Raw genomic sequence first — 12,528 nt, forward strand, 5'->3', positions numbered from 1 at the left:
ACCTTGATTGAACTTATGGCTCTTCCTCCGTAAGGAGAAACGTAACGTAGCGCGTTAAGAAGCTGTGCGAGCTCGGATCAGGCGAGAAATCGATTTTGTCTCGATGAATCGTGATGTCAGGTATTGAAACGGAAAGGATAGCGTGAGTTTAGGCGTGCAATCGTATCAGCTTCAGCACTTGAGTGATACTCGGCGATATTCGTGGTAATTTCGAGCTACTTATGATTCGTGACTCTGTTCTATCTTTATGTTTGCAAAGCTCGCGAACGAGCAGCGAGGAGACGTCTTTGACCTCTTCAGGGACGAATTTATGAAAATCAGCAGAAAATTATTCAATCTTGCAGTGTCATAAATCTGACATTTGTCAATCATTTGAATATTTTCTTCACGGTACTGTTCGTCGTATCTTTATCGTCAATGTTTGAATTAAGAGAAATCATACAATACATTTTCGGATACAATACACGTGTGTCAGTATCCCTGAAAAAGTCAAACAAATTCCATCATCTTTTTCGCTTCTTATCAGCGGACGAGATGAAGCTCACGTTCCGCGAGCTCGAACGATTCAAGCAAAATCGATCTTTGTTCTCCTGATTGCATGTGCACGCAGAGGGATCGTTTGTAGATCTGTACACAGTGGATGAAGGTTCTTTTTTTACGAGCGTAACGTATGACTTTTATTTTACACAGGAACGCGATCGTTGCGCTCCGACGTGCCTCGTTCCTTTCTCTCTTTTTTCTTTTCTTTTTTCTTTCCTTCGCACGATCAGCACGAAACATTGCTCGCTAATTTTGTCCAACTCGCAATCGCGCCTCACCCTCTCGCACGCATTCTCGCGAACACACACGCACGCACATACACACACACATACACCCGCTTCAGCATACATACATACATAGCACGCACACACGCACGCACGCACGCACCTTGTATCGCTATAAGATCGTTTTCGATAAAGTCTACTTCCCTTTAGAGACGAGTTTCTGCCTCGTCGCTTTAACCGCGGCGACGAACGGAATATGTTACAAAGATGAGAAAACGACAAGGACTCGGGTGACTTCGTGACTTTGCTTTACTCGGAGAGAAGTATCGAGAGGCATCTCTCCTGAGATCAGACAAAAGACATTTAGTTGGCTCTCGCCAATTCTGCGCGAGACATAATTTATGGTTTGCGGAATTCTATTTGACTCGCTCGATCTTTATGTTTGCATGGCCCGCGAAACGAGCAGCGGAGACTGCAAATCGGCCCGATCGAACTGATCGAAACTTCTTCGATCAAATTCCGTGATTTTTCCCTTTTGCTTCCTATCGAGAGACCAGTGCGTTTGTTTTAGGGAGATGCGTCGTTCCTTCCACCGTTGCCCGGAATCCCACGTCGGTGTACGGAATTTAAATGTTTGGCGCGGTGTCGCGCCGAAATGATACGCTCGCTTTTTCTACGTCACCCTACGTAAACCGATTATGCTATCGAGTCGCCCCATGTGCTCAACGGGAAGGCAAAATATAACATCGCGGCCGCCTACGCGCTCATGACCCAACGAACGAAAACATTACTCGTCGATTTGATCCGAGATACTTAATTAAGCTTTAAGCGTCTTTTTCTCGCTTCGTCGTTCTCGCTCTCTCCCGCTATCTCTAAATTCCGAACACAAATCGCTATAACGACAACAGATTATCGCATAAACCGCCTTTCGAAGACGACATAAACCCAAGAATTTAAATTGATTCGGTACTACGACGAGTGCTGCTAATTATAAAGCAGCGGAAGAAAATTCAGACGATCAGATTCTTCTCGTTTTCGAAGGAATATATGTTGCTTTCAAAAAGGCCGATTTATCGTGCAAACGCCTCCTTCCACGGATTCTCGTCGGAAGAGAAAGAAAAATAATAACGAAATAAAAAGACGCTCATCGAGAAACCAAAGGGTGTGAAACCTCGGAAACTCGGTGAGCGACGAACGCGCGCATCCCTTGTCCCATCCGTCCTTCCTCGCACCACCTCCTAACCCCTCGATACTTTTCTCTCGAGAGCCGAAAGTGCTCGCACGAGCTCTCACCGTTTCCTTGCCGAAGACTACGAAGGCGAAGACGCTGACGACGCTGCAGACGGCGGCGCGGGGGCATCATCGCCAAGTTCGCTACGCGTGCGGGTGCGTGTGTGGGTGTAGGTGCGACGAGAGACCGGCCAGGCCGGTGGAAGAAGGCGTCGAGGTCGGCGGTCCCGCCGACGCGGTCGCCGGGCTCGCTGACAGATGATGGCCGAAGAAGGTCGGGCCGGTCGGCGGGTAAGGCGCCGCCGGATGGTAGTACCCGGGCGGCGGCGGCGGCGGTACCGGCGGCGGGTGGTGCACGTGGGCGTGAGGGTGCGGGTGCGTGTGCGAGTGTGGCAGCGCGTGCTGGTGAGGGTGCGCGGCGAAGAGGAAGGCGGGTGCGTACGGCGACGGATGCGGCGGCGTGGTCGGCACCGTCGGGCTGTTCACGTCAAGCCCCGGGTTCTGCTTTTTCCACTTGGTGCGCCGGTTCTGGAACCAGATCTTCACCTGCGTCTCGGTGAGCCGCAGCTCGATCGCCAGGTTCAGCCGCTCGCACACCGACAGGTATCTCGTGGTCTTGAACTTGTTCTCCAGGCTGACCAGCTGCTCGTACGTGAACGCCGTGCGCGCTCTTCTGGGCTTGCCGCCGCCGTTACTGCCGCCACCGCCGCCGCTGCCGCCGCCGCCGCCGCCGCCGCCGCCGCCGCCACCGCCGCCGCTGCCGCCGCCGCCACCACCGCCACCCCCGCTGCCGCCGCTCGTGCCGTTTTGCCCGTTTTGACTTTGACCTTGGCAGTTGGGGACTTGAACGCCGCTCGACGACGTGGAGGACGACGAGGACTGCCGTTTCTTGCAGTTGCTCGTGGTGCCGTTACCGCCACCGCCGTCGCCGCCGCCTCCACCGCCGCTGTTGCCGTTCGCGTTCTCCCGGCCGATACCGCCCGAGTCCTGATCCACCACTCGCATCTCGATTTCTTCGTCCTCGTCCTCCTCCTCGGGGTCTTCCTCCATCTCCTCCATGACGGTGTCCGGTGTACCTTCCTCATCCTCTTGGCCACTGCTGCAGGCAAACTCACCCCGCGAGTCACCGTCTGGAAAATAATAACCACGGGATCAGTTTTGTGTCGTGCGGCGGTCGGCGGCCGCCGGCGGCAGGGGGGAAGGAGGGTCGAAATATACGGATATAGCCGGGGTCGGTGTCGGGTGACGAGGATTGATTATACGAGGGACAAAATTGCGGCGTGGGTGTCGCGATTCCCATCGCGCCGCGTGATTTTCACGCTCGGTCCGTGCGGTGCCGCTGATTCATTTCGCTCCTCTGACGAGAGAGACTGTCGTCTCGTTTAATCGGCCTTGTCGAATCGCGAACTTCTTACCGGCGAGGTGCGTCGACGTACGCGTGCGACGAGTCGTCGATGCAATTAGCACCGTCGATCGCCTCTCAGCTACGGCGGTTCCGACTGGCCGGCGTTTAATGATCAATTCAAGAGGCGCGCGCGCGCGCGCTTGATGACCGCAAATCGTGCCGTTCGTTGGGCTCGTCGTGCGCTTAACTCGATATTCGCCTGGCCGAGAGGACGACCCCGACGGAGGACGGGCGAGCTGTCGTTCGCGTCTCGCGAAAGAGTCCAGCTGCGGTCCAACGATCGGCCGGTCACCGATCGAGCGGAGGCACCACCGCCGATCGTGCCTGCGAACGATCCGGACGCGAATCAGAGAGGAATAGAGAGAGAGAGAGAGAGAGAGAGCAGCAGGAATCGGAGAAAGAGAGAAAGAACGGCCAATCGTTCGCTCAATGAGAGAGGAGATTGGAGATTCAATCAGCACGCAGATGTCCCGGGGACAGATATTCCCTGGCTCCGACCCGTGGGGGTTGGGGTGCCCCTGGGATGCCGCGAGTGGGGGTAGCTTGCCGAATAAAACCAGAGAGGGAGAGAGTAAGCGACAGAGAAAGACAGAGAGAGAGAGAGAGAGAGAGAGAGAGAGAGAGAGAGAGAGGGGAGAGAGAGAGAGAGAGAGAGAGAGAGAGAGAGAGAGAGAGAGAGAGAGGGAGAGAGAGAGGGAGAGAGAGAGGGGGAGAGAGAGAGAGAGAGAGAGAGAGAGAGAGAGAGAGAGAGAGAGAGAGAGAGAGAGAGAGAGAGAGAGAGAGAGAGAAAGAGAGAGACAGACAGAACGGGAGAAAAAGAGAAAAGTGGCGGGAAAGAGGGAGAGGATAGACGAAAAGTGACGAGGACGGTATGTCGACGCTGGAGTCTGCGACAGAGCGCTGGAGCGAGAGACAGATAGATGATGAGAGCAAGAGGGGGAGAGAGAGAGAGAGAGAGAGACAGCATGCAAGACAGACAGAGACGGAGGGAAAGAGAAGGAGACAGCGGGACTTTATCCGAATTGGCGTGGCTCGTGGCCCATAGCCTGCAGCCTAGCACAGTGCCTGGGGGTTGGAAGTCCGTAGGGGGCGACGGATCGAGAAGGTTTACGCCGTAATGGGATTTGTATCTCGTTAACGCGCGATCGTTCTTGCCCCGTCGTACAGGCCGCCAAGCGGCTACCTTTCCCATCTCTCTGTCTGCCTCCCCCGCGTTCTCTTTGGCCTTCTTTCGCCGGCTATACACCGCCGCCGTTCGTTCGTTCGTTCGTTCGTTCGTTCTCGTATAACGCGGTCCCCCACATTGAAATATATACTACCTGGCCTGGCCTGGCCTGGCCAGCGTCGATTGATTGCGTCTAATTGAATTGCGTAATTTATATTGTTTCTCCTTCTTCCCGCTTCGTCGCCATTCGTCCGCGTCCTATCGAGAATTGCATCCGATGACACCCCTTTGCCCCCAAGTACGACGGACCCTGCACGATTATTCGACGATGCCGGGTCTGTTGTGTCAGAATGCAGCGGCTCTTTCCGGTCTATTTCGTTTTTAATGGTAGTGTGTCCTACATTTGGAATTTTTGCCCATTGCTTAACTTATCTCTCCTTTCCATTCTCTCGATCCGACATTTTTCCTGTCTTAGGAAAGGTGTGTTGTCTTGTTATCTCGTCTGTTTTCGGCGATATTAATTTGTTATTTCAATCTCCGTCATCGCGAAAGAATTATACATTTCGATAGTCCGAGAGCGTCAAGAGAGAATTAAATGCTGCAAAATAACATACAAAAAGTTACAGTTACGGTACAGAGAGCGTGAAATAAAATTAAAGAGCAAGTCATGTAACGCGGTGTTGTCGAGCGCGTTCCGCCGCTTGGAGGTCACATGGTCTCGGCAATACTATCGAGTGAACACAAACGATCGTACCAGTCTTTGACGCGAGGTCAAACGGATCGGTAGACTTCGCGCGTGATTACGACACTTTCGGATCGATTGAAACGTGCGTGAGACGTGTCGTATTATTTCGCGCGTGTGATTATCGTGATATTAGTGTCTCCAGCAATGGTAGCATCCTCGAATCTTGAGGGTAATTACCATCTTTTATTTTTATTGACTCCAAAAGATAATACTGTGTCGACTTGAATATTTGATGGATTTATCGGTATAATTAACGAGAAAATTTCTTTTTTTGTTTCAGATCTGACGAAGATTGTGGCTATGGTGGATGCGGTTACCAGAGGATCTGGTTCGGGCCAAGCAGAATGGGCTCGAAGGTAGATTTAAATAATTCTTTTGACATTTAACACTTTACGATCGAAAATCGGGATGTAGTTACGTAGTGTTGAATTATAATAATTACTAAAGACTAACTTACTAAAGACTAACACGCACGCGTATTTATCTCGCCAAGTCATTAATCCTCTAATCAGAGATAATATATTTTTTGTTTTAGATTTGTAGCAGAACGTGGCCATTTCTGAGTTCCCGACATATGGGTGAGTGAAAAACAGAGATTTATGATGTTAGGTTTATTAGTGGTTAGCCTTTTAAGCAAAATCAATGCAATTTACTCGGTTTGCATCTTTTTCTATGCACTGAGAAAAAGAAACGTGATCAATCTCGTTGGAAATTGTCATCTTTGGTTGCAATCATAATGGTTGTCTTAATAAAAAAAGTAGCAGAATAAAACTACTTATAATAATTATTTTCTCCGACATGATTATCTCACCGTGGAATTGCGTTCACAGATATATCAAATACTTTTTTCTCAGTGTAACGTTTTGCGTTTTATATATTTATACTCTCCACAAGCATTAACAAATACACTTGAATATACCGAAACACAATGAGAGGATTGTTTTCCAAATATTCGTCTTATTTATCAAATACTTCGATTATCGAATACTTAAAGAGATATTAGAGCTGTATAAATATTTCTTTTTTCCAAATATTTTATCTAATAAATTCTAGTAAGCTTATTTATATGTATGAACGTCTTGAAATTCGTGTGATATATCTTTATCCAAGATACGAAATTACCGGATGAAATAAATTGTTTGACGTGATATTCTAATTAAATTCTGGAATAAAATCTTGAGTTAGTTGTTAGAATTGAAAGTTAGCATTCTCGTGAAACAAGAATCTCATTTTCTTTCTTTTTGAAAAAATATAAACAAGCGCGAGATATTTTCTTTTTTCTCTCTCGACCGTTGAGCTTCTCTATTTACAATTTTTTACACGATATTAGTGACTCGCCTGTAGTAAATTCTCAAAACACTGTTATTTATCGCGTGCCTTCCGTTCAATCGTTAAACATCGTGAAGCATTATGTAGAGCGAAGTACGGCCGAGACAGGACGCGACGATCTGGCCTCGCGGGCCGGACGTCTCACGATATCAACATGGAATGATGGTGTAAAATCCAAACGCTCAAAAAGCGTCACGGTAGCACACGTAAAGCATAGACTTAAATCGCATTGATTGCCGATGGAAAATATTCGAAAAGAATTTGGGCAAGCAAAAGAGTGCATTCCTACGTCTGCAAAGAAATGCGCATGCTCTCTGAATGACGTAGTGGAGGAGGATGACGGAAGCGTTTCTCCTCGGGAGAAGCATAACATCAACACCGTGTGGTCGCGTAGGTCGCGAGGACGTGAAATTAATTGGCTTTCACTGCTGAACGAACAACAGCAGATAGTGTTTCTGTCATTGCGTTTTTATGGCGAGTAGGACCATTCGCGCGGCAGGGCCATTCGTATCGTTTAGATCTTCTTCATTAAGCACGATCAGAAGCGGGTTGCGCGCGCGGGCCGAACGATTGGGGATGTATGCCGCGGTCCCTGAGGGCTACGTTAAGGGTACACAAGGGGGACTTGGTAGCGCGGCGCTGCACGACAAAAGCGGCCGGCACGAGAATACTTATCTCATTTCGGTTTTCCTCATTAAACACAATGACAGTGTTTAACGACAAGTGGCACGATCGGGGGATACACGCAATAAACAAAATCCCCGAGGCGCCATGACTGTGAGGATCGCGAAAGCGCGCGATTTATCTCAATGGAGATTCTAACGATAGCAATGCGGGACGCGTAGCCGCTTATTACCGTGGAACAGGCCGACGTAATTTCAGGCACGAAAGAGTAAGACAGGGAGAGAGAGAGAGAGAGAGAGAGAGAGAGAGAGAGAGATGGGGGGAGGGAGGATGTTACGTGTGTAAAGTAGCGCGCGGGCTGTGAAATAGAATTTAAAACAAGAGCCATAATGGGACCAATTAAAATTATAATTATATCAAATGGAAGATATTTAACTCCGCTTGTGTAGTATAATTATGTATCACGCCTTTCACATGGGAACCTTTTCGCTCTCGATTATAAATGCAGCAGCTGCGAAGAGTGATATACGGATCGGCGCGATCTACCCGACGCATCCGAGCGAGGCGTACGTAGGACAATTATAAATTTCGTCGAAATCTAGCGGAAGAGCCTAGATCTCTCGGCTCGTGAACTCGACGCACGGAGGGGTGACTTCCGTGGGTGCCGTGACACGCGGAGAGCTTCGGGGTGGCGAAGGAGAGGGATAGAGAAAGAGAGCGTGAGAGAGGGAGAGAGAGAGAGAGAGAGAGAGAGAGAGAGAGAGAGAGAGAGAGAGAGAAAGACAGAGAGATCGTACGTAAGCGCGAAAGAGCGACGAAGAGAGGGAGAGGGAGAGAGACAGAAGTCATTGTGATGCAGAAGAGCCAATTTTCTGGGCGGCTTGGCGCGATGCGGTGCGATACGGCGCGATGCTGCGCGATTATCATAACAACCGGCGATATTATTCCGTCGGCGGATCCGGTGCGGGGGCGGCAGGGAAGCGAGAGGAGACCCCGAGTGGCGGCGGTGGCAGTGGCGGCGGTGGTAGTCGAAACGGATTGGCTCGGGTCTGATGCACTTTTAATGGGAAGCGCCGACCATCCCGGTAAGATGGATGAGCCGACAATCGTGTAATCTCGATTTCGACGGCCACGATCGATCCATCGCGCGCTCTTCCGCGTCCTCCACCGTCCTCGTCCTTCTTCCTTTCCTCGGAGAGACGTCGGCTCTTCCTTCGCCGCACGTTGAAAGACGACGACGACGACGACGACGACGGCGGCGGTGACGAAGAGGACGTCTGGACGAGCGTCCGCTGATTTCGCAAGCAGCCGGTGTCCCGTACCGGGATAAAGGGACGACGATGACGGGGTTCAAGGACTGGTTAACGCAGATTAGCGGAGCAATTTGTCACGCTCCGACAGGCCGCCGCCCGGTCGCTTCCCCTGCCCGCCGCCGCCGCTGCCGCCGCCGCCGCCGCCGCCGCCGCCGCCGCCGCCGCCGCCGCCGCTCCCGTCCGCTTCTGCCTCGCTTCACCCCTTCTTCGGGATGCTTCTTCCGTCCCTTATCGGCCCGCAGGACCACTTCGCTCGTCCGTCCGTCCGCCCGTCTGCCAGACTCCATTAAATTCGAAAGTCAACTGTGAAATTGGGATCCTCCGCTCGGCGAACGCTCACCGAACTCTGCGCGATCCGCCACCGATAAAATTCTCCACCCTCCCTCGACCCGACTCCTCATTGTCGCGCTCGCGGAAGGTACGTTTATGAAGAGAAAGAGAGAGAGAGAGAGAGAGAGAGAGAGAGAGAGAGACAAAGAAAGAGAAAAGGGCACCTTCCCCGGCTCGAAATCGACGACAACGACTCGATTGTTTACACGTTCGTCGCGCCAACAAATCGTTTTCGAAATAAGCAGGTGCGCGCGAGCAGCGCGTTTCCACAACGCGCTGTTCTCCGCCAGACTAATTGTACACGGTCGATGTTAATTATTCCGCAGCCTGTCAGAATTTAATGGCACGCGCGTGCATAGCCTTTCGGGTAAACCTTCTAATAGCGTGTAACTCCTCTACGTACCTACTTAGCCCGGCTGCTGCTAGCGCTCGGCGGCGGTAGCTCCTCCTCCGTGCGAATTAACGTTTATCGTCGCGGCGCTGCGCGAGCGCTTATCGCTTCGCGATCACGCGTTAATGAGACTCTGGAAGAGCCTCGAACGGTCTCGCGCGCGCACACGTCCCCTGCGTCGACGTCACTTTCGCCGGAATCTCCGTGTATCGTCGTACACGCAAATAGCCCGACAGCTCCCGAAATTGCACGATCGCCGGAGAAGAAGTCCGCCTTCTAATGTCTAAAATTAGAACGAGGAAGAAGCGAGAGAGAGAGAGAGAGAGAGAGAGGGAGAGAGAGAGAGAGAGAGAGAGAGAGAGAGAGAGAGGGAGAAAGAGATGGGGCCGGTCTCTCCCTCGGATGCGATCTCACCGGACGCGAAAAAATATATCGCTCGCCAGCAGAACTCGTCGACTCGCCTCTCCGATGGCGAACAGCTGATCGCACAGCACCATCCGACGCGAGTCATGGATGTCGTTGACGGACGGCAGCAGTGTTTAATACGCGGTTCCTTTGATTGTCCACGCGGTGATGACACAAATGTTCAACTCGCGCGTTATTGCAAATTTAGAATGCGGCAATTATGCAGCAATTGAGATTATTGATCGCACGAGCGGATCGTCGCGCGCAAAATTTTACAACAGCGAATGCAAGCATTTGCGTTCTCTCATTATTAATAATCGCGTTTCTGTCTAATCGCGAGTGACACGTATGCTCGCACTGAACCGGGTGATTTTCTTTTCTTCATTCGGACGGAGTCAAAGGGATTAAGTTTAGCCTGTGAAAGGACAACGTGTCGCGAGAACGAGCGACCGGGTGCCCGTCTCGAAGCAATTAAATCCTGTCTGAAACGCGCCGCTTAAGTCGTCGCACGCGCGCGCGTCCGGTTATTCTTAGTTCATTTGCTCGCGAAATTTGCCGGCGGAAATTTGTTTCGGTCGTTTTCTTCCCTCTTCCTTCTCTCTCTCTCTCTCTCTCTCTCTCTCTCTCTCTCTCTCTCTCTCTCTCTCTCTCTTTTTCTCTCTCCCTTGGGTGCTCCGGCTGTCGATCGCGACTGACTTCGCTTTTTATTCACCTTCCTGGACGCTGCCGGCGCGTCGGTGTCGACGGTGTTGCACGCGATTGTGGATGACGCGGCCGCCGGTGAACTTGTTCGGATCGAGGATGTTCTCGACGGAGAACGCCAGGCACCGCTTGTTATTGGTTTGCTGGACCGTGCTGGCGGTGGTGGTGATGCCACCACCGGTGGACGTGCCGGTGGTGCGCGCCGTGCTACCGGAAGTGCACACCGTCATGACGGTCGAGCCGGTAGCGCCGTGCCCGGATATATACACTGGTGTCCCGTGACCGGCCGCCGGATGGCCGCCAGCACTTTGCACACAGCTGAACGAATGCACCCCGCGGTTGGTGAACGGATGGACGAACTGCTCGGCGGCGGTGGCTCCCCGCGACGACGGTGCCGTCAGGTCCACCGGGCTGCTCGGGTTGCTCTCGTCGGCTTCCTCGCGACACACGTCGACCTCGACGTCCTCGTCGTCGTGGTAGCCACCGTTGCGATGTCTCTCGGAGGGTTGTTGACCCTCGTCGTCGTCCTCCTCCTCCTCCTCTTGCTCCTCATCATCCTCTTCATCCTCGACGATGTTTCTCTTGGTGGACGAGGCATTCCGCTCGTCTTCCACCTCGTCCTCCTCCTCTTCGTCTTGCTCTTCCTCCTCGTCGTCGTTGGACGACCTCTTCTCGCGACCGACCTGCGAGTCTATCTCGTGGTATTGGTCCTTGTCGATGGTCGCGACGACGCTCCGCAGGATCGTCGGCGAGCTCGACGGCGATTGCTGCTGCTGCTGCTGCTGCTGCTGCTGCGGCTGCTGCGGTTGTCGCACACCGTCGTACCTCGGGAAAGACTCGCCGGTCCGCACATGCAACAACACGTGCCTCCTCTCCTGCGGCGGTAACGACAGGCCGGCACGCATGTCGGCGTCTTCCCGCGGCAAGACGACCGGTCCCAACGACGACACGGTCTTGCCTTCCTGCATCCTCCACATTACCCGCTCAGTAAGGAGGCGATCTTGCTTTACCTGGACTCTCGTCTCTTCATCTTCACCGCCGGTGAAGGGAGTCCACGACGTTCCCTTCTCCGCGATCGTCCTTGTATTCCTTGGGTCGGGCAGGTTCACTCTCTCTGTCTCTTTCTCTCTCAAACGAAGCCGATCCGCTCGGCCACGTCAACGCCAACTCATCGTACCCGTCGCACTCGTCCCCCTCGGACGTCACTGATCCCCTAGCACGCTCCAGGACACTGGTTCGACACGGGCCTCAGGGCGACGGGGTAAGTCCGACGCGTGAACCGTACAACGTAACCCTAACTTACGCACGTACACTCGTGTGACTCGGCCGCAGCTCCCAAATCGGACCGGTTACTCGCGACGTACTCGCGGCGAAGACGACAACGTGGACGGCGACGGCGACGGCAACGGCGACGGCGACGGCGACGACGACGACAACGACGACGACGACGACGGCGGGCGAATCGTGGATTTAGGATATCCCTCGCGGCATGGGCGCGCGATTAGCAGTGTCTTGGCTAGGTCGACGCGGCGCGCGGACCGTGGCGGCTACACTCGGGACTCCCACGTAGAGCCATGGTGGCGGAGAATCGGTGGTATATCGGCGTATTATTAGCGGCGCGGAGAGGAGCCGTCGCGCGCGGAGGCACCGTGGGTCCGAGTGGAACGCCGAAAGCGGGGGTGTTTGTTCCGCCTCGGCTGGGCGTGGTTAACCCCGCTTGAACTACCCAAAAAGCTCCCTTCGGCCTCCAATGGGCGTGCCGGTTGGCAGCTTTCCGCGGGGGTTGCGCGCACACACGTGCTTAAACACGCTCGTAACCGACCGCATCGCGCGAGAGAACGCCGTCGCCTCTCTCTCTCTCTCTCTCTCTCTCTCTCTCTCTCTTTCTCTCTCGCTCTCGCTCTCGCTCTCGCTCTTTCTTTCTCTGTGTGAGCTCTCGTATATCGGTGTGCTGGCAGTGGGGTGGTGGTTTTGCGTGCGCATCGCTGCGCGCACACACACACACACACACACATATATACGCGTGTGCACACAGCCCACACGTGTGAGCACACACACACTCACACACACACACACTCATTCGACGGTGGTAAACGCACACCACCCCCGCGTCGTGGCTTGAATG

The 12,528-nt window shown here is 53.1% G+C and overlaps 1 protein-coding gene across 1 annotated transcript; it reads right to left on the reverse strand.

Moving 5' to 3' along the window:
- Nucleotides 1–591: 591 nt before the first annotated feature.
- LOC105192002 (TNF receptor-associated factor family protein DDB_G0272098) lies at nucleotides 592–12,073 on the reverse strand. The gene is made up of 2 exons (XM_025306043.1): nucleotides 10,414–12,073; nucleotides 592–3,124 (listed from the first exon to the last, which is right to left on the reverse strand). Exons 1-2 carry the CDS (start codon nucleotides 11,378–11,380, stop codon nucleotides 2,139–2,141), a joined length of 1,953 nt encoding a protein of 650 aa, XP_025161828.1. The 5' UTR covers nucleotides 11,381–12,073; the 3' UTR covers nucleotides 592–2,138.
- Between the last annotated feature and the right edge of the window lie 455 nt (nucleotides 12,074–12,528).

This window comes from Harpegnathos saltator, unplaced genomic scaffold (assembly GCF_003227715.2).
Source record: "Harpegnathos saltator strain DR-91 unplaced genomic scaffold, Hsal_v8.6 scaffold75, whole genome shotgun sequence".
NCBI classification, from domain to species: domain Eukaryota; kingdom Metazoa; phylum Arthropoda; class Insecta; order Hymenoptera; family Formicidae; genus Harpegnathos; species Harpegnathos saltator.